Genomic DNA, 26,122 nt, shown 5'->3' on the forward strand with positions numbered 1-26,122 from the left:
TTACCTTTAGAAAAGCATTTAAAATATAGAACGAATGGGCTAAAAAAAAAATAAAAAATAACTCCTGCATTGCACTTGGTTTTCAGTTTGGGAAAGAGAAATAATTATGCACCTTTAGCATCAGAGATGCATTTCATTTTATTTGCATTTCCTTACCCTGCATTGTACCTTTTGATGAGAGAAATACAACCAGTCGTATCAGAATTCACGTACAGCAAGTTTGTTGTCAGCTTTTGCCGGTTTATAGAAACGAGGTAGCTTGCACTGAGTCACCGTTTTCATCTTTAATTGTAAATTCGGTTTGAAAGTAATTACAAGGTGAATGTACAAGAGTAAAGTTTTAGGAGTCAAAATACACTCAACTGAATGCAAACTTCCTCTATAGCACCATTTTTGTGTAAAAGTAATAATACAAATAAAAAAAAACATACTGTAATGAAAACAGGCAAATCCAAATCGTTTTAATTGCAACTAGTGTTGGTACAGTGTGTAGCATCATTACTGTTATTTGCAATGGCCATCTTTATTTAAAACAGCAGTTGATGAATGGTCTTGTAGTATAAAAAGGGGTCAATCAGTAAAAAAAAAAAAAAAAAAAAGAAAAAAAACCTTATGGAGCGGTTGTTTTCTTGAAACGCTTGGAAGGCACAATAAATATTTTGCTACAGGGCCAGAAAAGTCCAATGCTCTGTATGTACAAGGCTGATCTTTTCAGCAGTCACTTTAAGAGTCTCAGGAATCTCTTCATTGCATCTCTACTCCTTGATTCACAAGAAGCACACAGGCCCAATATCAATGCCAAACTCCTGATCTGAACCTCCAATGTCCACAGGTGCAATATCCACAATAGGTAGTCTTGCTGTTTTCTGGGTCCTGTATTCAAACACCGTCTTGCCCCACTTACCATTTGCTTGCTGTGAAGAAAGACATTCATTTAGGCTTGTATGGAGGCAACTGTAATAGCTTATGAACTACTAATACAGTGTGTAGGTGTGTTAAATCTAACTCAGATTCCCCCTATTTGGCTCTGTTCTAAAACCTAGAGAGTTGTCTGCATAGACTGCATCATATGTATGCTTCTCAATATAAAGACTCTTCCAGAAGGTAAGCAGGTAAGCACCACATTTTAGATGAATTCTAAGGCAATATGCTATAACCTATATGCTATATGTTAATAACCCTAGCAATGTGCTAAAATAAACTAGTGCTGTTTGTGTTGATGACAGCTCACTAGGCTTTGAAACAGGGCTTACAGATACAAATAATGTTTTGCAGGGTACTTACTGAGCAGCTGTCCTCAAGGACAGTGTATCTAAAGCGGTTATTTCCCTCAGCTTTGAGCTCTAGATCATTTGAAGCTTTGAGGATGACTGCTTTCTTGAGGTTTCCAGTTGATTCATCCTTGTAGCCCACAGTGTTCTTACAGTGGTAAGTGATGGTTTGTGATGCCTCTTTGGAGAGCAGACGGATGAAAGTCATCTGAACTGTGACAGTGTTCGCCGGCTGGTCTTTATTCCCATAAGTGAACTTCACAAAGACATAAAAAGAGAAATAAATAATAGGCAGATATAGTTTTGTGAGATAGATGAGTATGTTAAGTTATTTTGTATTCTAACTGAGCTCACACAATTTGCATGATTAAACAAAATCATTTTAGTAAGAGTAGCTCAACATGCTTACATATGTTCCTCCGTTCATGTTGGCTCCGAACCACACAGGTTTAGTTCCTGGGGAACTCCACCACGACTTCCGGGGGATGCTGGAGGGTATTGCGGAGATGCATGTCTCTCCAGTGTCCATATTGCAGTGAACTTTAATGGCATCCTCTGCACTGCCCTGGTTTGGATCCACCCAGTATTCACCTATGATGTAAAGGATTAAATATTTAAGTTTGTTTGATTTCTGTTGATAACTCTTGATATTCTGGTAATTATGGGAATAGTTTTGGTTCTTATTCAAAAATAGTAGCTACAAAGCTGCTATGACGATGCTATGAATAGTACAACTGTAAACATACTGTAAAAACTGTAGCACTGTTTAGTATTTGTCTCACGTCTTTCTCTCCCACATATGCAGTCAAGGTCAAAAGTTTACATGCATACATACTGTCCTAAATAAGATATTTCACATAAAAGACATTTACATATAGTCCACAAGAGAAAATAATAGTTGAATATATATATGAAAAATGGCCCTGTTCGAAAGTTTACATACACTTGATTCTTAATATTTTGTTGTTTCCTGAATGATCCACAGCTGTGTTCTTTGGTTCTGTAGCATTTTTTTGTCATTTCCAACAATGACTGTATCATTTTGAGATCCATCTCTTCACACCGAGGACGACTGAGGGACTCGTATGCAATTATTACAGAAGGTTCAAACGCTCACTGATGCTTCAGAAGGAAACACTGGGGTTCAAAACTTTTTGAATTTGAAGTTCAGGGTAAAAGTAACTTATTTTGTGTTCTGGGAAACATGTAAGTATCTCATGTAGCTTCTGAAGGGCAGTACTAAATGAAAAAATGTTATTTGTTACCAAATAAGAAAAATTTACACCCATGGCTCTTAAAGTATTGTTTTTCCTTCTGAAGCATCAGTGAGTGTTTGAACCTTCTGTAATAGCTGCAGATGAGTCCCTCAGTTGTCCTTAGTGTGAAAAGATAAATCTCAAAATTGTACAGTCATTGTTGGAAAGGGTTCAAATACACAAAAATGCTGAAAAACCAAAGAATTTGTGGGACCCAAAGGATTTTTCTGAAGAACAGCAGGCAGTTTAACTGTTCAGGACAAACAAGGGACTTAATGAACAACTATCACTAAACAAAAAAAATACATCTGTGTATTCAGGTAACAACACTGTATTAAGAATCAAGTGTATGTAAAAACTTTTATTCCTGGTTACACAAATTCTGATTACAGTTAGTCTATTACAGATTAATAGACTTATTTTCCACACCTTTCCTTGCACACTACTATGTTATGACCTCAAAATACTTGCTCTATTGTGTATGATTTGTAAACAAATACATTTTGATGTTTGCTTCACATAATTGGCTCCATATGTATGGCTTTTCGGATGAAGTAAACTTGCTTGGTAGCTCACCTGGTACGTTGGTCCCAGTCCTGTGAAACATGAGTCACTATAATAGACCTCAAACACTTGTAGAAGCATGCTCAAATGCCATGGTTGCTTCAGCAAGTTTGTGTTTGTTAACACTATTGGTTGGGTTTAGGGTAGGTATTACGTAGGTGGTACATAATTTTAATTTCAACTTTTAGCACCAGTCCTCAGAGACTTTATTTCAGAGGTCTCTGTTCAACTAATCTGGATAAAACTGAAAGTACTTTTAGTGACATTTACTTGACATTTCACTTTAAAAGTATCACGAAATGCAAGATGGCATGTTTTTCTAATGAGCCTGAGTTGGTATATGTAGGCCTACTTAGTACAGTTGGTTCTAATGATTTACCTGCTTGTGGAATACTCTAATGTTAACTTACCACTCTTTTTTTCAGAGTAGCATTGTCTCAAGTCCTCACAAGTTCTGGCAGGATGCTTTCTAGTGCCATCAGGGCTACGCATGCTAGCAATCTGGCTGCCCAGAGCCTTCAAAGTAGCCTGAACTCCTGGATCAGCCTGGAACACGCTTGTTGAGTTACTCTTGGGAAGAGCCTCATCCTCACTGAACTCTGGAGGAGGAGGAGGACCAGCATCATAATCTTGAGGCCCAGCAAACAGATCTTCCATAGCTGCAGTGGGAGGTCCGGGAGGTCCGGGAAGGCCAGGTGGGCCAGGTTCTCCAGGAGGTCCCTAATCAAGATGACACAAAAATAAGTGGGTGTCTTACGTTTTAATGCTGTGTGAAGTGCCAGGAAAGTTTAACTTGCCTCTGGTCCAATATCACCACTAACTCCTCTTGAACCAGGAGGTCCCATTGGTCCAGGCTGTCCAATGTACCCTTCCTTTCCTGGTGGCCCAATGGGCCCAGGAGGTCCCTGTGAGACAAATGATTATTTCATGTCAATCACCATTTGAGTAGTTGTAAATCATTCACTTTAAGCAAGTTGAAGACATACCCTTTGTCCACTTGGACCAATAATGCCTGGGGCTCCCTGTTCTCCAGTTGTGCCCTAAAAAGCCAGTAAAATGTAAATTGTTATGATGAAAAAAAGCTTCACTGATATTATATTGTTTGATATTCTATACTTAATGAATTATGCGACTCATGAAATAACCTCTTTGAATCTAGAGGGGATCTTTGTTATAACTTACAGGTGGTCCAGGAAGACCTTGCAAGCCTGCAAATCCTCTGTGACCCTTCTGTCCCCTTTCTCCATGGTCACCCACATCTCCCTTATCTCCTCTTGGTCCTTGCGGGCCCTTAAATAGATAGATGGAAATGGAGCAGTTGTGTAGTTGTTTTTATTTGCAACTTTAAGGTGATTGGAACGCTATATTGAGATATATCATAAGTTTCCTACTATGAATCCTCGTTTTCCAGCAGGACCTGGAGGGCCAGAGGGTCCTTTTGAACCCTGCCAAGACAGTGTGAGGAAAATGTGAGCCAAAATACTTTAAAGAAGGCATTCTAGTATATATTGAATTATAAGAAATTCTGAGACTTACAGGCTCTCCTCGCTTTCCAATTCCTCCAGATGCACCAACAGGACCGGGGGAACCAGGTGGTCCTGTAGATCCAGCTGCACCCTCTGGGCCTGGATCTCCTCGATCACCCTTTAAAAATAAAGCAGCTTTGTGAGGCACAAACAGCTTGAATTGAAGATTTACACATGGGTCATTTGATGTTTCTGGGTCTCACCTGGGTTCCTATGACGCCTTCCTTTCCTGGTGGGCCATCAGATCCAGCAGGTCCCTAATAATCAATACCAAAATGTGGTATATTTATTTATAAGTAATAAAGTTGTACTGACTTTTTTTAATTCTGTAACAATTATATTAAATTTATTTTACATCAGGTCCAGGATCCCCTCGAGGTCCATTAGCGCCAGGCAACCCAACTGGGCCAGGAGGTCCTTTGTCTCCTGGGGCTCCTGATGTACCTTGTTTTCCTGGAGGACCCTACATAAGACAATCATGAGCAAGCAGATAAGTGGTGGTCTTATAAAATAAAGGTGGTCTCAAATGTCCATTAGTACAGTATGTACACCTTAGAGAATGGTAAACATTTTAATGGGCTTTTTATGCATTTTTGTAGAAAGGACAGTTGAAAGATGACAGGAACACAGTGGGAGGAGAGAGGGGAGCAGGATTGGCAAAGGATCCCAAGACGGGAATTGAACTCGGGTCACCGTGAGCGCAGTTGCGCTCTAATGTCGGCGCACTAACCACAAAGCTATTGGCGCTGACGAACGGTAAACAATTACTTCAGGCAAAGCTAAATTTTTATTTACCATTTATTTACCATTTTAAAGTTTCAGCACATAACAACAAACTGAATGAATCAATTAATTAATTAATTTTTAATAATTCTGAATGTTTTGTTTTGGATACTTACAGCTGGCCCAGGGAGTCCAGGCATGCCACGTTCTCCTCTTTGACCAGGAAGGCCTACAATTCCTCTTTGCCCTGTGGTTCCAGCAGGACCTGGTGGACCATCAGGTCCCTAATGGAAATAACCGTTAAGATTCTGCTTTTACACTTTGAGTACTTCACCTGAGAAACATCTGGTGCACTTACTGGTGGTCCATCTTCTCCAGAATCTCCTTTGTCTCCAGGGCTTCCAGCAGGCCCAGGGTGACCTCTCTCTCCCTGGCGTCCTGGGGGTCCATGGTCTCCTCGAAGACCAGGAGGACCCTCTTTCCCAGGAAGACCAATTGGACCTGGCTCACCAATAGGGCCCTAAGAAAATAATTTCCTACAGGTTTGAAAAAAGTTTTGAATTTTTATAATTTCTGATTTGTGGTGTGAACTTCTGTAGTCCATGCAACATACCGTTGGACCAGGTGGGCCAACTCTTCCAGCAGATCCAGGAAAACCTGTTGGGCCCTAAACATTGAGGTATGTTAACTGACTAGCCATTCAAAATGCATGATAAAGTATTTGTTACCACATCTATACTTACAGGTGCCCCCTGTGTTCCTCTACCACCCTTTGGTCCAGCCACACCAATATTACCCTGTAGTCACACACATTGAGGAGATTATTAATTTACTAGCATCTTCACAGCACCTTCTGAAAATCAATTTTATGGAAGTGTTTTATCACCTGTGGCCCTGGAGGACCAGCCAACCCTTGAGGGCCAGGAGATCCAGCATCACCCTTTTGTCCAGGCTCCCCTGGGGGTCCTTTCACACCAGGCTGACCGTCAATACCCTGTAATTTAAAAAAGTTTACCAAATTCAGAACCAGTTATTATTATCTAATATTTCTTTTGCATATAATATCAAACAACCATGACTTTTCTGTCAGATTTCAAAATGTATACTTACAGCCGGTCCAACAAAGCCTACAGCACCTATTGGCCCAGGTTCACCACGGGATCCCTTGGTTTTAACAAAGATATTTGTTATTAAATCAAAACATTTAGCTAATTTAAAACATTGTTGCCTTTTGTATCTAAATGTCAGATATTAACTCACTGGCATTGCTCTTGATCCTGGAGGTCCAGGTGGTCCCTTAGGGCCTGGTTCTCCCTGTTAAAACACTATGTTAGAATGATGTAGTAAAAGAAAACAATATTACAATGAAATATAGACAATACTTGTACCTTTTCACCACTTGGACCAGCAGGTCCTGCAGGGCCAATTGGGCCTGTCAAACCCTACATATGAAAGACAACACATCAAGATGAGATTATTCTTTCAAGCACATTAAGCATCATCTTCAAAGAATTTTGTGTGCATATCTATAACATGCTTGAACAAGTCTTCGTACAGTTCATGTCTCTTACATTTGTTTATGCTTGATATTTAGAGGTATGCTTTTATCTCAACTATTGTCTATTTCTTATATATTTTTGTCACTGAAAACGACTAAGAGATGAATTAATGGCTCTCAACTAGTTGTACTAAAGAGAAATGTTCAAAATGATAGTATCTTAACAGGATTTGTAACACACCAGTTGATAACCACTCAGTTCAGATGTTTTAAAATACAAATAATTACCCTTGCACCATCACTTCCAGGAGTGCCCTCTGACCCCTTCTCACCAAGAGCTCCCTAAATGTTGGAAAAGGTAATTAAAGAACTACAAATATGCAAATATCTATGTGCACCCTGTAAATCTAATTGCATTGCTACTCACTCTCTCTCCTTTTGGACCAGATGGGCCAGAGATTCCTCTTTCACCTGGCATTCCCTGCAGACCGGGAGGGCCTAGATCACCTACTGTACCAGGAGGCCCTGGGCTACCCTAAAAATAATTCAAAAGCACAATAAACTAACATTTTAAAAGCATTAATAACAACTGTTATTACTAAATATGTCAGGATTATGAAGTAGCTGCATAGTGAAACTGATGCTTAATCTACAGTACAATAAGATCCACTAACATTTAGGCATGTTGCAGATTTACCACAGAAAATGATTCTGACTTGTCTCTCAGGTCGTTAAACAAATACTTCAAATGTGTGGGCCATACTATTCTAAACTAATGTCTCTAAAATGTGTCTCAGTACTTATAATGGATACTTAGTTTCACCTTTGGGCCATCAGAACCAGGTGCTCCTGGGATGCCTTTTGCTCCAGGCAAACCATGAGGACCCAACTCTCCTCTTTCTCCTGGAATTCCACGTTCACCCTATTAAATGAAATTACTGACCATTTACAGAACGTCTTCATATTAACAACATGTGTTTAGAAGCATTTAAAGATAAAACTACAACTCACCCTAGGTCCAGTTTGACCTACTGGGCCACCTTCACCAGGAATACCCTTGAAAAAGAGACAAATGTCTGATTAACTATTTGTCATCCATTTTCTTAGGAATTAGTGATGGTGTGTGTTGATGTGAACTAACTGTACCTGATCACCAGGTTTTCCTCCCTCTCCAGGAGCACCTGCTGGTCCCGGCAAACCCTGAGAAACAGGTAAGAATATTGATCTTATTAAAGAGCCAGATAACAGAAAGAAAAAAATAACTTTGAATGATTAAATAGTCATAAATCAAGCACCTGGAAGCCATGCATTCCAGGAGGTCCCTGTTCTCCTCTCTCACCTGCTGAACCCTGAAAATCAAGAAATAAAATCACTGATTGTACTCTAATTGCACTTCTCTCATTTAAAGTTTAATGGCTGTAAAACACAATACCATAAACAGATGTTAGCACACTTACATGTGGACCTGGTGGACCAGCTGGGCCTACTTCTCCATCTTTGCCTGGTGGACCCTACGAAAAAGTCAAAGTGGTCAGGGCATTGAAATGTGTTTTTTCTTAAGTTTTTTTGCTAAAAAGTATGCAGTTAATGAGTTAAAGAGTTAATGCATTTTACTGCTGTTACTCACCCTTTGCCCAGGAACTCCTGCAGATCCCTGCTCGCCTGGCTTTCCTGGATCCCCCTAAATTATAATTTAAATGATAAGTCATGTTCTTATAGGAAATAAATTCCAATAAAAATTCCACTCACACTAAAACCCTTTGGTCCTAATGCTCCCATAGTTCCAGGAGGGCCTTTTGTTCCAGGTGAACCTGCAGGCCCTGGGCGTCCGTCCTCTCCTGGAGCACCCTGTAGAAGTTCAATAGTACATTATTTTCTTTTTAAAAAGTGGATATTGTATTCCAGTCATGAATGGAAAAATCTGATTAATGTACCAGTGGTCCTGGTTTTCCTTCGGCACCCTGAACTCCAGGTGTACCTGTCAAACCCTGAAAAAAAGGATACAAAAAATTAATTAGTGATGCATTTGAAGGAGCTGCTGCATTCTGCTCTAACTTTTTTTTATGATAAAGACACAACACATGAAAAATTTCACTTACTCTGGCGCCTGGTAGACCTGGTTCGCCTGTTCTCCCTGGATCTCCAGTAGAGCCTTTAGGACCAGAAGTTCCTGTAATTCCACGGTCACCATTTGCACCCTTAAATAATTATGAACAAATGTATTATTTCTGTATTCAGCTAATTATAGCTGAAAAACTTGCTAATGCTTTGGACTTAATTGATCTCTTTTGTTACCTTTGGACCTGGTAAGCCATCTTGACCAGGGAAGCCTCGGTTTCCAGGTGCCCCCTATATTAGGCAATAAAAACCCAATGAAAAGTGAGGTGGTTTTCGTAATTACAATCATACCAGTCTGCTTTTGTAAAGGTGATAAAAGAAAAACTAGACTCACTCTCTCACCAACAGGTCCGGGTGGGCCTACAGAACCCGGATCTCCTCTGGGCCCACGTTTTCCTTCTTCTCCCTGTGGTCCAATTACTCCCTGTGCTCCTGGTGGACCCTATGACAAAGAAATGCATTACACTCAATAGTAATTTCTTGTTTTGTTTTGATCTTAAAAACCTTCTGTTTTTTTACCTGTTAGAAAAAGTTACTATTTTTGCAGTTACATCTGATGACGTGGTGTAGAAATTGCATACTACACCTGTGAGAAAAAAAAAGATATATAGGTCTACAGTATTACTCAATCAAAACTTACAGGTTCTCCTTTAGGTCCAGCCTCTCCTTTAAATCCAGGAACACCTACATCTCCCTAAACACAATACAAAACAGTTTTTAATTATTACCTACACATTTTAGGATGCAATAGTACATACATTGCAAACTATTTTACATTATATGAACACAACAAATCATTAGTTCATAAATGCATATGCTACAATGTGAGCGAAGAATGCCTTACCCCTTGACCTTTGATCCCAGGCTGTCCAGTGCTTCCCTGAGGTCCTGGTGGGCCAGTTGGGCCCAGCAGACCAACAGGACCTTGAGGACCAGCAGCTCCCTTGAGAAAATTATATTGTGTTAGTTGCCAGCATCTGCATTTAATTGTGAAATATTGTAATGTTTTTGCTGACTCTTTCATTAATATGTTACATAAATATTTTTTCCTTAACATACCACAGGGCCTTTGGAACCAGGACCACCGTCAGTGCCCATAGGTCCCTGAAAAATTAAAATCATGCTTAATTTGCATCACAGAGTAATAAATAATTGACTTAGATTTTGCAATAATGTACTAATGTACGTACTTGTAGCCCTTGTGGTCCAGATCTGCCTTGATGTCCTGTCTCTCCTCTTTGTCCCTGTGGTCCCTCTGGACCCCTCACACCTGTCGGTCCTGGTTGACCCTGTAAAGCAATTATATTCCTTTTTATTATTAGATGCAACAGCAATTTGATGTACTTTTAAAGTTCAGTCGAACTATTATGATATATAGGATTAATAGCTATATATTGAAAAATGATATGTATAAATTCTTGTTATCATTACCCACCTTCATGCCAGGGCCTCCAGGATACCCTGTGGCGCCACTAATTCCCAAAGGACCCTTAAAACAATTAAACCACGAGGAATTAGAATCATAAGGTTTGTAGTTGATTGGTATGTCACATATTATCCTTTTTTCTTACCATTGGACCTGGTTTGCCAACATTTCCTTGAGCGCCACGCATACCCTGAAATACAAAAGAAAAAGATACAGTACTAATACTAATAATAAAAACACTACTGTTATTATACTTAAAATCTGATCAGTGCTATCAATTATTAATGTTTTTGCTCTCACCGGTGTGCCACTTGGGCCTGGGCGTCCTCTTTCTCCTGGCATTCCCCGGGGACCCTGCATTTAGCAATAGGCCATCATTTTATTGGAAATTAGGATAGAAGCTTTTGTGTCAGTGTAAGAATAAACATCTGTTTTTATTCACTGGATTCACATCAGTAATTATACTTTAATGGAACTTTGCAATGTATTAGTTTTCTTACCATAGGACCAGGGGCACCCAGTGCTCCAGTTCCACCAGATTCACCCTAAAATAATAAATAATATATGATGAAAATGTACTTCAAAACATTAAATGGCTATTACAATCATATTTAACAAGCTTTGTCAGTATTAACGATTAGGGTTTATAGTAAGTGGTTACTTAATAATGAAGTAAATTTGCAAAAGCTGAACCTTTGATCCCACAGCTCCACGTTCTCCTTTAAGACCAGATGGACCTTGGTGACCCTAAATTATGGGACATAAAGACATAACAGGAAAATTATTTTGTTAGACTCCATCTACAAGCCTAGAAGTAGGAATACTATTTGAAAATCATTCTTTGTCCATTTTGCATTCTATTCTAGTATTCATATAAACTCTTTTCAACCAAGGAAACTTTGTGCTGAATAGCTGATCGGTGCTTGTGCAAAGTAAGCTGCAATTATGTATTGTCAAACATGATGATTGTATATTTTGTTCTTTCACATTCTGTTTGTGAAATCTGACTTGAATTTCTTCTCTGGCCTACAGGAATTTCATTGAATGTATTGTGATGTATTCAAGACAAAACTGGTGTCCTGGTGGATGATCTGTAAGTAATTCCAAAACAATGCTTTGAAAACTGAAGTGTGCTCAATAAGAAAAAAATTAGCACCTTAAAAGCATCCCCAGACCAAGAGAAATTCTCACACTTGGCAAAAGTGAGAGCATATCAAACAGCAAGGTTAAAGAATCTGAGAATCATAACAATGCTTCTACTTTGTATTCTCGTATTTTAATGCAAAATGAGTTCACATGGTCAAAGTCAAAAATTAGCTTAATTGATTAGTGACCTGCAGTATCTCAGACTTTTGGACTAAATGTATGTCAAAAATCTAAATGAGGCATTGAAATTAAGAATTTACTCACTCTGTGACCCTTTAACCCTGGTGGCCCTGGTGTCCCTGGAAATCCTCTTGCTCCCTGAGCACAAAAGTTTTTCACACATAAATCCAAATGCAAGCATCCAATGATAAAAGCTGTTAATAAAGCATGCCAATTATTACCGGAGATCCAGGAAATCCCATTTCTCCTGCACTTCCTGCAGTCCCTGGTTCTCCCTATGACGACAAAAAAAAAAAAAAAAAATATATATATATATATATATATATATATAAAAATTTGATTCTGTTTCCACATTGATGTGAGGATGCTCATGATGACAGCATAGAGTACTCACATCTTCGCCAGGCTTTCCCGGAGGACCCTCTGGTCCTCTCTGGCCAGAACCACCCTATACAATGCAGAACAGTAATTACTAAAAGATGATTAAAACACAAACAATGATAAAATGTACACACAGTGTTCTCATTTAGCAACAAAACAATGCAATAATGCAATAATTTTTGTGACTGATTCTGGCTGATTCTGCAGAATTGAAAGGGGTAACTGAGCAATTAGTCAATCTCATTACCTCATAACTGGTGCACACCCTTAAAGTACTGTTGTTCTTAATTCCTGTCTAATAAGTCACTTGAGTTAAAACAAATTTGCTAAGAATAGATCCTGCTACTTTCTGTGCCTCAAACTTTCCTTAGTATAAGAATATAACATCAAATCATTTGCAAAAAGTTGCAAAAATTATTTGGTTTTGTGAGCAAAAGAAATGTTTTCTGGTAACACTTTACAATGAGGTCTAATTTGTTAAAATTAGCTAATGCATTAAAAAGCATTAATTAACAATGCTAGTTCACAGTGCATTAACAAATCGTCACCTTAGAATTATAAGGTTCTAAATATAGATTATATAAATTTTAGAAAACAAAAATTGTTTTATCTACATAAGCCTATGGAACGTAAAAACTTTGAAGTTCAATATCTCAAAAGTGCTCAGAATGCAGATAGAACCTTATAATTCTAAAGTGACGAAATGTTAAAAGAATACATTAGTATATGTTGAGATTAACATTAACTAAGATTAATAAATGCTTTAGCAGTGTTCATTGTTATTTCATGTTAACTAATGTATTAACAAATGAAACTTTATTGTAAAATGTACCAGTTTTCTTAAATGTTACAGTTTCAAGTTGTATTTGATAACTAGAAAAAGAAGGGAATGCTAAGTAGGTCTACATGTATTAAAAACCACTGCAACAATTCATTTTCTTTAAGAATGTGAATAACCAAAGTTGTGGTTCCCTAATAAATGAGCCATGAAAATTTCCTGCGATAAGCAAAACAGCTAGTACTTTTTGAGTTTATCCTGGCTGATGTGTGCTTTGAAATAAAAAGTGTGGGCCAGTCTTCCTACAGTAAATTATGAAGTCTTCAGAGACAGTAGACAATTAATCATGTTCCCTCACCATTGGCCCTGGATCGCCTACATCACCAGGAGGTCCCTGTGGTCCTGCCGCCCCCTAAAGGAAATAGAAAAACATGCTACTGCTGGAAGCCATATTCTTTTGACCTGAAGAAAAAATGCTTATCAAATAAATACTTACTGGTGCTCCATTTGGCCCAGGTGGTCCCCTTGTTCCCGCCTCCCCCTATTGAAAAAAAAAAAAGCTTTGTTACTGGAATAATCACAGAGGGCTTATGAAATAGCACTTTTTTGAGCACTATGTCACAACACAGCATATAAATCAAATAATGCAATTGTCTCATTCTGTACTACTCCAGCTTATTCTTTTAATACAGTGATGTATGATACATTTCTTGTAATGTTCCTTATAAGTGTGTGGCTTATATGATTTATAGTTGTGTTTAAATGACAGGTTCTCCACTTACCCGAACTCCAGGCATCATGGCATGCTGGGCTCCTGTTTTGTCAGCAAATCCTCCAGCCATATGTGAAGACAACTCACCCTAAGTAAGAGAGGACATGGGGTTCATTAATTAAAACTATATGTATATTGTAACTGTTGTGTTTTTTTTTCTTCTTCTTCTTCTTCATCCCTCTGTTTTTTATAGTCTGTCTTGTAGTACTACTTTTAACTGGCCTGTGATGATTAATGCAGCTATATACTATAAACTCACCCCTGGGGTATGTCCTGGGGGCCCTGGCTCTCCTGGCTGTCCTGGAACACCAGGCTCTCCGTCATATCCTGGTTGACCCCTGAGGCCCTACAGGAGAAATTAAAATCAGGCTGAAATAACATAACATTGCAATAATTTTACATACAATAGTATTTCACATCTTTAATCACATCTTGAAATTATTTTGCTCCTTACAGGTCGACCTTTGGGTCCACTGTCTCCTCTGTACCCTGGAGCTCCTGGAGGCCCCTGTATAATAAGCATAAAAACATAACTAAGGTAAATAAAAACAGTCTTGATAGCATTAGCAATATTGCACTAGTCTGTTAAAGTTGTCATCGTATTTGTCATAAAGTGCTGATTGTGAGAAGACTGGATGAGTTATGAATTGCCAGCGTAGAAAGTTTTAGAATGATTTACTAGCAAGGTTACATGAAAATAAGTTCAAATAAAGACCAAACCAACCAGTACAGCAAATAACTAGAGCTGTACTCTGTCCCCATCTAGTGTCCAGATATCAGAAGCTACTACGAAAGTGAAAGAAATCTCACCATTGGTCCAGGACGACCTCTTATTCCAGTAACCTGAAATCAAGATGTAATTTTTTGTATTATTTTCAGACTGTACAAATATTATTATCCATCCTCATCTTCAAATGTAAGATAAATGTTCAATCAAACATACAATTGGGACATCTCCGGGTTCTCCTTTCTGACCCTGAAATCAAGAATAGTAAAACAGAGCAGAAGTCACTGGACTGATACATTTTTATTAAATAAAACTGAATATTGGCAGTGTCGACTCACTAACCTTGGCAATTCTGCCCGCTGACAAGAAAAAAGAAATAGACAACAATAGTTGCTGTTTAACCATTTTTTAAATTTCAAAACAGATGTAGATGTGCATGAAGATGCTAATTTAATATTCATTCGTTTTGAAGGTTTTTGTGGTGCTCATCCTCACCTGGTCTGCCATTGCCACTGGTGTGTGTTGTGTCACTCCTGCAAACAGGACAGCACTCTCCTTCTGGGATTACTACGTTTGCACAGTTGGTCACTTCATCACATTGCACCTCATCGCACAAGATGGTCCCACTGTCACAAACACAGATCTTGCATGGTTCAGGTTTCCAGATGTCTCTGTTTGTGTACACCTGTCCATTTTCTGAACAGCTCAACTCATCCTCTGTGGGGAAAAAAGGTAAATAATGCATAAATATTGTGTACGCACACATACATTTTTTATGAATTTAATTAGTTTTAACATGTATTATTATATGTATTTTTCTAAACTCATCACCATAATACAGTAACTTTATATTTAAAGCTATATAAAGCTTCTGGTCTCAATTGACTTTCATAATATACCCATAGTTTACCCACATTCAAAATTCCTTCTTTAATGTTAAAACAAAACTCATGCATGTAAGGAACAACTTAAGGTTGCATAAATAATACCAGTTTTCTTTTTTTGCTGAACTATCCCTTTAAAAGTTTTTTTTCTTCTCTTGTTTTCCATGTGAGAATACCATTTAGTCTATTCCCAGCCTTATGCTTCCAAATTTAGATATGCACATTAAAAGTCAAACGTTTGTATTTATTCTTCATATTTTTCGATTTTCTTTTAAAACGGAAAAGCACTCATGGAATCACCTTTATGCCTTGCAATCAGCCCAGAAGGCCAGACAGATGTGTAAAAGCGCTGGTATACCCTGTGAAACTGGCTGAAAAGTACTGGAAAAGATGTTCTGTTGTCTTTTGAAAACGCTCTGGTGGGAAGACATGAGCTAATGCTCTCCAGGAAGTCTGATTCATACATACTGTTTCCAGCAGACCTCTAGTGCAATATGCTTTGTAGTTCATCATTAAAATACTATTTTATACTATTTATAATAAACTATTTCCTAATAACATTTTCAAGCTATGAAGTTTGTAAAATAATGAACAGCTGTGGCAAACGTTTCAATGTTCACGTTCGGCAATACAGATTGCTGCTCTAGTACCGGTACACCAGGTGGCATCCTTGAGCTTTATCCAGCTGCCTTCAGTGAAATCTTTTGGTTTTTGTACTCACCTGAAACCACCCTGAAAAAGATGTTTCATACCCCACTATTTGAGAATGTTTAATACTTTGCAATACTAGCGACAAAGCAAGTAAAAAGCAGCAAAGCAGATAAGGATATGAACTTTGGCCCCTCATTGGCCCCAGGTTTTTGCATTGTGCTCATAAATAATGTTCATCACATATTGATTCTGGGACGCAGATCAAATGTGGCTACACCTTATAGCTAACGGGGAAATACAGATATTAAATTCTGAGAAGCTAATGAATAAATATGGCATAAATGAATGAAACGGATGCATTAGGAGGGTGTTGATTGGAAATTGTTGATACCCCTTTGACCTCAGGGAATGAATGTGTAGGGAAGGATGCCAAAGAAAAGAGATGTCTTTTCCTGAACACATGGCTGCTGACGACCTCAGAGGACCGCCAGCAAACATGCTAGTTTTATGCAGTTTTATACTGTACCAGTTTTCCTGGATTGCTGATTTTTATTAGCCTATATTTCATTCTTTATTAATTTTTAATTGTTTGCACAAGCAAGGAACAGGATTTCTGGTTTTTGGACAAATGTTTTCTTTTTTCTTTGTTTCAAACTGGGTTTCTTATACTAGCGAGTGATGAACAAATCTGAAGCAGGAAAACCCAGAGTAGAGCTGAAGCAGAATAATTAGCTACTTTATGCACTGAACATGGAGGGCAATTGCTTTTGCAGTTATGCTCCAGTTTAAATGTTGCTTGATGCACAAACTTTGTTTTCCCTTCGAGCAGGCCATGTCAGCATGCACATTATAGGTGTGTTGCACAAAAGCAATGTTGCACTCAAATTTGTGCTTTTGGTGTGAATAGTTACAGCAGCATATGCTAACAATATTGCAAAATAAAAACGTTTAATTTTTCACAGTTTATGGTATTCTGCGCAATTTACAGAAAACATATGAAACTGCAACACATGAAAAAACAGATGTAATCCAGATAGAATTCACATGTAAGGTAATAAAATAGGTCAGTGATAAGAATTTTAGGCAATACAGCTGGAACTGTCTGTTCCCCTGTGAATAACAGAGAATGTGTATGAGCCATTCTAAATTTATAGGAGGGGAACTATCGTTCACAAGCCACCCATAAAAACCTTACCAGTAAAGGTGTAGAGAAAGCTCACTCTTTCCTTCAGTTAGCTAATTCATTGCAGACTCTGCACTTTCTAGAGCAATGGTTAAAATCGCCTAGTGATGATGATAGCAAAAACATGGTCCTTTGTGGATTTCTGACGTGCATTTTCCACCAGTCTTCCAGTCTGGCCTGACCTGACCGCACTGAACATGCTCAGCATTACTCCATGTCAGCTAAAGTCTGTGGTTCCCTCCCAAATGCTCAGACTTCCGAAGAAACGGTCTAGGATAACAATAGGCAGCTTCTTCTTTACAATTTACATCTCCACCATGATGCTGCATCGTGCGAGATTAACTATAATATAAATCACGTGTATTTTCCTTTGGTTTATGTGGAAATACTCATAACTTGCTGTGTTCAGGGACTTAGTTGTTGGAACAAAGCTGTATGGGTTAGAAAATGACCTTATGGAAACAATGACTCATCCGAGTCTGTCTCTCCAACACCGAATATATGTGTTTGTGTGTGAGAAAGTAGTCTCTAATTCAATGTGAGATTCATTTGAACCCCAAACAATAGGAAATGGTCATTTGATTATATCTTGTTTTTGAGAACTTTATTGCTGAATGCTGCTATATCACACTATATAGGAAAATTCTTTTTTTTCCATAAAGGAAGCATCTGTTTTTACAGTTAAACAAGATAAGTTGCATTCAAACTCCAGGGAAACTTTAAAAGGGGCTCCAGTCTTGCTTTTTTAAAAGCCAAGGACACAAATAAATCACGTGTCTCACAGACCTCTGACCTCTCTTGTAATTAACTGATAGAGTTCTCCACAGTTCACACACAACTCCCCCTTTTTGAAGAAGAATCTGTGTGAAAATGGGATGTTAGTGATTTGTTCACATTGTAATTCAGACTGTCACTCCAGACAGACAGACCTCAAAGTGACTGTGAAACCTATGATTATTCAAGCCTTGACTCTGTCTTTGTGGCTATCTTTTACTGAGATACAAATGAGGATCTTCGAATGAGGAGTCACACTGATTTCAGTCTAGGGAGACCAAACTTGTGTGTACAACAAGGAAACATGTTTTCCTCTGGTTTGGACATGTCTTCCACCTTTTTTTCTTTTTTATGCTTTCAATAATGTGCGGTGAGAAACTTGGCTCAGGAAGTTTTTTTTGGACTACATAATTTCATTGCCACATCACACTGCTCTAAATCTCTTACCACCAGTTCTTAATAAACATATTTTAATATTTAACCTGTTTAATCTGTAGTTGGACGCTTGATTAGACTTGATTAACACCATGTCAGATTAGATGTATGGTAACTACATTTCTAATGCTAAAATATATCAAAAACCATCTTAAAATACATTTTGTTACATAAACTACAAAAAGACAAGTTTCTATTGGCATCTTCAATGTACACATTATCTACAAGTTTTTTTTATTTATTTATTTTTAAACCAAAGATTTCACTACATTCATATCATTAAATTCAGGGTGTTATAATACTCTTGGCTAGAAGGAGAGAGCTTGTGTTTTTAGTATATAGGGGCATGTGGTAGGTATAAATCTTTGCTGCAAAGAAGAAATTAATGAAAGATGTCATAACACTAAAAAAGAAAAAGCCATCTTTAGTAAGAGTTGTGTTTGCATTCAGATATATGTAAGTGTAATAAGGCACAACTAATGTCTACCACATCTGTGTCTGTATAAGCTGTTACTGGGTGTGTAGAATTAAAACAAGAACTTCAAAGGCGTGACTAATGTTTTTTTTAATATGCATGTGTTTTTTATCAATTCACACATTTTACACACAATTTAAACTTTAACTCCTGGTTTCACAGCCAAGGCTTAAACCTACTCCCAGACTAAAATGTAAGTCTGAGCTGTTTCAGCCAAAAGAACCTTGCACTGGCTGATCTTAAAATAGATAAGCGCCTTTGTTTTGTCTCAAGACGCACACCAGTAATGTTTTTTATAAGTCACGTTTATAACAATTACTTAAATCTCCTAATTAAACTATGGCCTAATCCTGGTTTATACTAAGTCCTGTCTGTGAAACCAAGCCTAAATGTTATTTTTATAATTCTGTTTATCCTGCCAGCAGACTAGACAGCTGTCTATCCATAACAAAGTGATGTTCCAGGATTCATTAGCTTGCTTTTTTAATATTTACACAACTTGAACTTCTGCACTTTTATACAAACTCAATATACATTCAGATGTTGAAGGGTAAATGTTTCTCTGTGTGAGTGTCAGGCAACATATTTAATTTATGCAGGTCATTACCAGTTACATTCTTGGCTAAGATCAACATCTCATGACCTGACATAGGTCTACTCATTGCTTTCCTGATCTCCTTTTATGGATATTCTGGAGCGGAACATCTTGAGCTAAAAAGTCAATTAAATTTTAATTTTTAATAAAAAAGTAAATTGAAGTTATTAATGACTCATCATTCTTGAGAGTTAATGTAAATATATTATTTTCCAGGCTGTGAATTTAACTTTTTTTTTTAAATCTGCATCCTGTGAGGAGCAACCCCACTCACTCTTTCCAGGGATTGGAAACATCCCTCCCTTATGTTTCACTTTGTAGCATGTTTCCTCCTCTTTGCTTTGTTTGGATGTTGTGAGAGCTTGCAGAGCTTCCACAGCTGGTCAGTCATGATTCTAGCTTATATTACACTGTTTTGGATGGAGAACCTTGAGGCATCAGCGGAGAGGATTTATGTAAACATTTACTCCATGTGACCCCACACTGTAGTGCATTTCAGATCATCCTCTTGCCTTTTTCTCGTTTTCTCTCCTTCATTAAGTTACAGCCTCAACCATCAGCTTTAACATTTGTCAAGCAAGTGTAAATAGACTGGAAACACATTTTGTTTTAAAGTTTCTCTGGGTATAAAATCGAGAACCAGAAATGACGTGCTTCAGATGTGATGAATAAATCCACATTTGTCTGTTTTAGATACTTTAAATCAGTTGCAATATGCATGATCTTACTCGATGAAAGCAAGAATTCAGTCTGCCCCAAACACCCTGTTCGTTCTGAGAAAATCTTTGAAGTTTATAGAGTCTTATATCTTCTTAAAGCGTGACGTTTGTAATGGTCAGAAGGTCAGCAAAAGGGTCAGTTCTTCCAAAGGTGATAAATCTTGACTGCTTCGTTGTGTATTGTAGAGCTTTAATAATGCATTGCAAACTCATCCAGCATGTGCAATAAAATCAAACAAATAACTGTGATACACAGTTACTGACTAGTGTTCTACAACATACTCCATTATGGAAACAGATTTTACTTGTCTGGTTTTATAAATTAAAGAAAACAAACTAAGCGAGGGACTGAGTGAATCTTTCCAAACTCAAATGATCAAATAGCAAACAACAGACTCATCGTTGATTAGATGAGAGTCAATACTGTGTCTCGTTTTCATGGTTGAGTTCCAGTGTTGCACGGTTTTTCCCCACAGAGGTTTTGAATATGTCTGATTAGTCATCAACAGCTGGTTTGACTGCTGAGAACACTGGTCTAGATCTAAGTGATTATCATCAAGGTAATTTCAATCTTCCTAATCATTTAACTGGTCATCTCCTGTATCTGGAAATACATCACACTCTAGAAAAAAGAAATCATATTTAGTCATCATTTAGCATCCACTATATTTGTAATGACAATAACAGCCTCCTTTGTGGCTTACTAAAAGGTAACTGAATAAGGTGAGGTAGATTTGCTCAAAGCATTATGATATCATTGCTCAGACCTAGACATTACTCAGCGTTCTCTCCAAAGGAAATGCCAGTGTGAGAGATTTCCTGCTGTGAAGATACAAAAATGAACTGACTTACAAGGTGGAAAAAAGTCTCTCTCGTGAATGTGTTTTTAAACTTTAAGCGCCTGCCAGAATGGAGTTCTGTGCCTGGAACACATTTTCTGCTTTAGTTTGATAAATGGAATGTTTCAACAGTACTGATCCATTGGTTAAATAAAGTATATTGCTAGTTTATTTGAAGGATACAACAGTATGTTAATGTCGTATACACAAACAATGTTTAACGTTGGTTTAATGTAAAAAGTTCAGACATATCTTGAATTTAAAAATAGCATGAGGAATAACTGGTATAAATAACCTAATATTTATAATACTTTACTGGATATACAAATGTAATAGAACAAGTACTGTAACAGTAATTTAGTATCAGTCCTTGATTTTCATAGAGAACCACCCTGTTTCAAACTCCAGTTATTCTTGTGTATCCAGTGGATATTCCAAAGAAATACTGAATAAATATGTAATTTTCTAATACATCTCTGGCATTCATAAACTGAAATGTGACTGCCACATGGCATCTCAGGATCCCAGGGTCTTTTCTCACACGCTATTAGAATCTAATCTCACTGCGTCTATGACTCAATAAACAGTGCAGATGTTTCCATATAAACTGGGCTGACTCAAATGTCCTAGTTATGAGCCTATGAAGTGCAGGAGAGTTGCTTGTGTTGAAAAGCACAGTGTGTTCTCATGTTGAATTTCTCATTTTTCTCTAGAGTGGGCTCAGCTGTATCGAGATGCAGTTTTGCGCAATAACTGAAGCTGTATAACAAATGCTATGATGGGTGTATATGTAGTTATGTAGGGATCTCTCACATAAAAAAAGTTCTGAAAAAAAGCTCTAAATATGTTGGTATACATTCAAACTCACTTTGAATTAAAAACCGACTCTTCTGCTCAGCCCTCAGTCCCTTTTCTAGCTTGTGTGACATCTGTTTCATTTTCAGCACGCTGTAGTTATAATTATAGGGCTGTGTTCTATTAGTCACTGGCAAAAGTCAAAAGTAATGTTGAATATTTATATTGAATAGTTTGGTCTACTTTGCATTGATCTTATGGACTGAATCCAAAACCTGTATCATTTCATCTTGTCATTATGGAAGACTAAATGTCATCGCATTCTCCTTACTAGTTTTGGTTTTGAGAACAGTAACTATCCTGTCTGAATGCTGGATGCAAAAAGACCAGAAAACCACATTTTCCTCATGAAATCGAAAATTGCTCTTGATATATTTTCAAGCTGGCCAGCCACAGAAGACTTTATGTACTAATAAGTATCAGTATTAACAATGTCATTATGATACTGTTATATGTGAAGTAGAACATGCGAAGCTTCTCAGTGCCTGTATGTTATAGTTAACCAGATGGGAAATTAAGGTATTGCAGAGACCCACTACAGTGGTGGAAAATTGTGTTACCTTTTTCCAGATATCTGTCTCTGATTTTTGTTCTGCAAGGCCAGAGTTTTCCAGACAGGTGAGCTAATATGGTTCAGTTTGAAGAAGAATAACGGCGTTATTTACTCATCCCGTTTACTCACAGTTTTTGAAGAATATTTTGGCCATGTAGAGTAAGGAAAGTGCCTGAGAAGTGGGAATGTCAAGCTCCAAAATTACAAACTCAAAATTTGTTTGCAAAGGAAAAAATGTCACAAAAAGTAGTTAGTATGACAATATGACTTTTAAAGTCATATGAAAATCATTCAAATTTCTAAAAAATCATTCTTTGAGCACTTTTAAACAAATCTTTTGATTATATATATATTTTTAAAACCTGCCTGAATGATTTGTTGACAACTTCTGCATTATTCAAACTTTCTTCTTTTGTGTTCCACAGAAACAAGAAAGCTTTGAAAATGACAAGAGTGTGAGTAAATGATGACACAATTTAATTTTTGGCTGAATAATCCATTAACCTGTTGACACTGCTCTAAACGGGTTAATCTATGCAAAACTAAGCTTTTTCCTTAATCTATCAAGACATACTTTGGAGACCAGTGAAGCACTAATACACAAACAGATTAAAAATTAGGACTAAAATTTTATATAGGCCAAATCCAGCTGATCTCCAGACCAATTGGAACAGCTGTGCAAACTTATAAAGCTTATAAACCATCTCAAGGGGAGTTCTCGTCATTTTCTCCACACGCCAACCTCTGCATTCTCTACACAGTCATGTTTGGCATATGTCTCATCCTCCTTGCTTCCTGATCCTGTAAGACTGCCAAAAGAATATTTGAATGTTTTTCACTACATCTGCTGTACATGAGAGTAAAGGCTTGCTTTTAGTAGGAGTTTGCACATGACGAATGAAATTTACAATAGAACTTTGTTGAGCTATAGTTGGGGAAAATGTCTATGTGTTTGCTCTCATTTTCCAACCCTAATTGCTCTCCAGCCTTTGCTGTTCGAAGACACAGTGCTCTTTACATCAGCAACATGACTTCCTTCACAACCACGCTTTAGCCAACATTTGTTTTAATATTTTACAAATACTGCCAAAGCAACCAGTTTAACATCTGGAAGTCATCCCCCGGGCTTGCATTTGCTGACTGCCATAATTTACTTTATAAGTAGTTCCCATGGAGCAGGCTCAAGAGTGCGCTCAACATTAAAAATCCATCCTCTAAATTGTTTATTCCATAGAGACGTCCAGTGATCAAAGATGCAGTTGATTATACAGTAAAAGTTATACAGTTAAAACTTGGTGTCATAGAAAGAATAGGATTGTCTCTCTCTCCTTGTCCCTCTTTCTTGCTCTCTTTTTCCCTCCCTCTTTCAGGACCAAAGAGGCATGTAATCAAGTCATAGCTCAAAAATGCAGCACATGTTTTCCATCAGCACATAAGCTGTGGACTTGGTTGAATGCACATATTTGGATATTTAGCTGTAAAGTAAAAACACCCTATTTGTTGTAATATCATTTATGTGGCAACAATGACTGGAACCCGTTTTTAAACAAATACCGCAAATTCATTTTTAAAAATAGAGTAGTGTAGAACAGAACTGCTCAACCTTATAATAAAAATAAACTGAATAGTATAATGCTAGGAAGATGATCTTCTATTTGGGTCAGAGAGAAATTACAGTGTTACTGTGAGAAGTAATTTGTGTTGATTTGTTTAACCAAATTTACATAAAATTACACATTATCCAAAAGATTAAGGGTGTTTAGGGCAATGCTCAGATGAAAAGATGCGTCACGTGGAGCAGAAGAAGAACAGAACAACTTCACTTGGACTTTATGTGGTGTGTGCTGGCATATGTCTGTGTGAAAGGACAGGGTGAGAGAATTTGCAACTTTTAGGCATTGTGTATTAAACACCAACCAAACCACATTTGCTTTTTTTCTTTTGTTTTTCTAGAGTCATTTTCTTCTCTTTACGTTGAATAAATATTACCATTGTAACCAAACTATTTAGAAAAAAACAGCTGTTTTCAGTTATTGACTTTAAGTAGCTCGAATCCAAAACTATTTAACATCAGCCGTTTTCTTCAAGTGATAAATAGCACACAGATTCACTTACTTTTTTTGTGCAAAACGTATTATACTTTCAATGTACTGATTATCATATTAATGGGATTAGTTATGACTTGTTCATAGGGCCTATTAAAATGCGAACATGCAGTTTAATGGTAATGTGATAATGGCACTCAAAAAAAAAAGAGAATAAAGTTCTAAAGTTCTAGTAATTTTCACCTGAAGAACATTATTACTTCTTAGCCCAAGATTCTACAGACTGGTGTGAAAAATAAAAGCTCTACTTTTTTTTATTCCAGTTGTAATGATCATTTACCACATGGCGGCGCCCTTTTGTAAAACCTCAACAATAGGCTTTGAATCCAAGAGACAGACGTAAAACATGTTGTTCAGATACGCATATATCAAAATCGGCTAAACATTCAAGATCAACAGAACCTGAGAGAACACTCCCCAGGAGTGTTTTGTCTGATGACATCATTTAGGGAAAAATCTACGTCACGTGTTTGAAATGATCTAAACCGGGGCATGACTGAGGTAATGGCACTCAGGTGTTTTCTAGGCTGGGTGTTTTTTTTCTTCCCTGCATGTTCAGAGTCAGTGCCTCCCTCATAATATCCTCACACATCTGCTCTGCATTAAGATGCAATATGTGTTCCTTTAGAGACATGCGAGCGCAGTGCTAGCTGAAATCGATTCGGCAGATGTGAGATGTGGATACTGATGTGGGTAGACAACAAACCTAATGGTGCATGTTGAGTTAAGAGTAAACTCTGTTCTTTGACCATCAAACCTCAAAGTGACATCACCGTTAACCACAGTACAGTATGGTAACCACATGGCATAACTAATGAAACTTGCTGGTCAAAAGTACAGCCAAATCGTCAACTTAAAGCATGACTAGATATAATTGCTGGTCATAAAACTCATGCAGATGTGTGCAACATCCTTTATATTCAATCCTTTCAAGTCATCTTTAGAGTTATATATGTATACCTAAGTAAACCTTTTTAAAAAAAAAAAAAAAAATAACAATAGTAATAATAAAAGGACGAGTCTTTACAGAAAAATCAAAAGCATCAGCTTTAACATCAGCACAATTAGCTTCATGAATAAACAGCAACTTACCACCGTCGTCTTGGCATTTCACAAATTGTAAAAAAGCCACAGATAAAGCCAGAAACAGGACAGTCCTATAAGGCTGAAAGATCATCTTGCCCATATCAAAGACATGAGCTGTTGTTGTGTGCAAAGTAACCGGGAAGAGGAAGGAAAAAAGAGTCCAGGTTATCGCTGCACCATGAAGACAGACTGAGGTTTTTCCTGCTCAGAGCAGCAATCAGACCCAGCCCCGCTCTCTTTTTTAACAGCCTTAAGTAAGAAGAATGCTGCCAACCCTAATTTTCCTCCCCCTTTTGTCAGTGCTCTCTCATAAGCATCCACTCTGGCTCTGTTGAATTACTGCATGTTCCTCATGACTATTCTTTAGAGATAGTTTGTTCTTTGCTAATAGTGTGTATTGTAACAGTAATTCTTTGTTTTTGGTTATCATTTGCTGATTAAGTCTGTTTGGCTTGGTGTAGATGCTAAGAAGGACAGTAAACTGGCTTTATGACAGTCTTAACTGCACTGACTTTACTGCTGTTGCTCATAGGCTCCTTTTTTACAAGGGAACAAGAAAAGGGTTTACATCCCATTTGTCTTCAGTTGCAGATGACAGGTTT

General features: G+C 37.5%; 1 protein-coding gene across 1 annotated transcript; it reads right to left on the reverse strand.

The window, feature by feature from the left end:
- Window positions 1-269: 269 nt before the first annotated feature.
- col5a2a (collagen, type V, alpha 2a) lies at window positions 270-25,760 on the reverse strand. Its single transcript, XM_051118292.1, has 54 exons — window positions 25,527-25,760; window positions 14,862-15,083; window positions 14,709-14,725; window positions 14,583-14,615; window positions 14,450-14,482; window positions 14,094-14,147; window positions 13,899-13,985; window positions 13,650-13,727; window positions 13,364-13,408; window positions 13,226-13,279; window positions 12,103-12,156; window positions 11,930-11,983; window positions 11,793-11,846; window positions 11,076-11,129; window positions 10,883-10,927; window positions 10,683-10,736; window positions 10,528-10,572; window positions 10,392-10,445; window positions 10,147-10,245; window positions 10,016-10,060; window positions 9,801-9,899; window positions 9,597-9,650; window positions 9,291-9,398; window positions 9,134-9,187; window positions 8,938-9,036; window positions 8,773-8,826; window positions 8,588-8,686; window positions 8,466-8,519; window positions 8,296-8,349; window positions 8,134-8,187; window positions 7,985-8,038; window positions 7,850-7,894; window positions 7,662-7,760; window positions 7,266-7,373; window positions 7,127-7,180; window positions 6,729-6,782; window positions 6,601-6,654; window positions 6,451-6,504; window positions 6,227-6,334; window positions 6,084-6,137; window positions 5,954-6,007; window positions 5,699-5,860; window positions 5,517-5,624; window positions 4,973-5,080; window positions 4,821-4,874; window positions 4,628-4,735; window positions 4,483-4,536; window positions 4,274-4,381; window positions 4,078-4,131; window positions 3,889-3,996; window positions 3,502-3,811; window positions 1,681-1,862; window positions 1,285-1,527; window positions 270-914 (listed from the first exon to the last, which is right to left on the reverse strand). The coding sequence occupies exons 1-54, from the start codon at window positions 25,618-25,620 to the stop codon at window positions 768-770; spliced, it is 4,488 nt and encodes a 1,495-aa protein (XP_050974249.1). The 5' UTR covers window positions 25,621-25,760; the 3' UTR covers window positions 270-767.
- Between the last annotated feature and the right edge of the window lie 362 nt (window positions 25,761-26,122).

The sequence above is a fragment of the Labeo rohita genome, chromosome 9 (assembly GCF_022985175.1).
Source record: "Labeo rohita strain BAU-BD-2019 chromosome 9, IGBB_LRoh.1.0, whole genome shotgun sequence".
NCBI lineage: Eukaryota > Metazoa > Chordata > Actinopteri > Cypriniformes > Cyprinidae > Labeo > Labeo rohita.

What these genes read in the sequence shown, in the direction of transcription:
- col5a2a (XM_051118292.1), bottom strand. Translation starts at nt 25,620, where the DNA reads ATGGGCAAGATGATCTTTCAGCCTTATAGGACTGTCCTGTTTCTGGCT. An exon ending in ATGGCTTACCAGGTCCAAAG is followed by an intron (nt 9,037 to 9,133) that starts GTAACAAAAGAG and finishes TAATTATTTAAG; the next exon opens with GGTGCAAATGGTGACCGTGG. An exon ending in CTGGACTCCCTGGGCCAGCT is followed by an intron (nt 5,081 to 5,516) that starts GTAAGTATCCAA and finishes TGTCTTATGTAG; the next exon opens with GGTCCTCCAGGAAAACAAGG.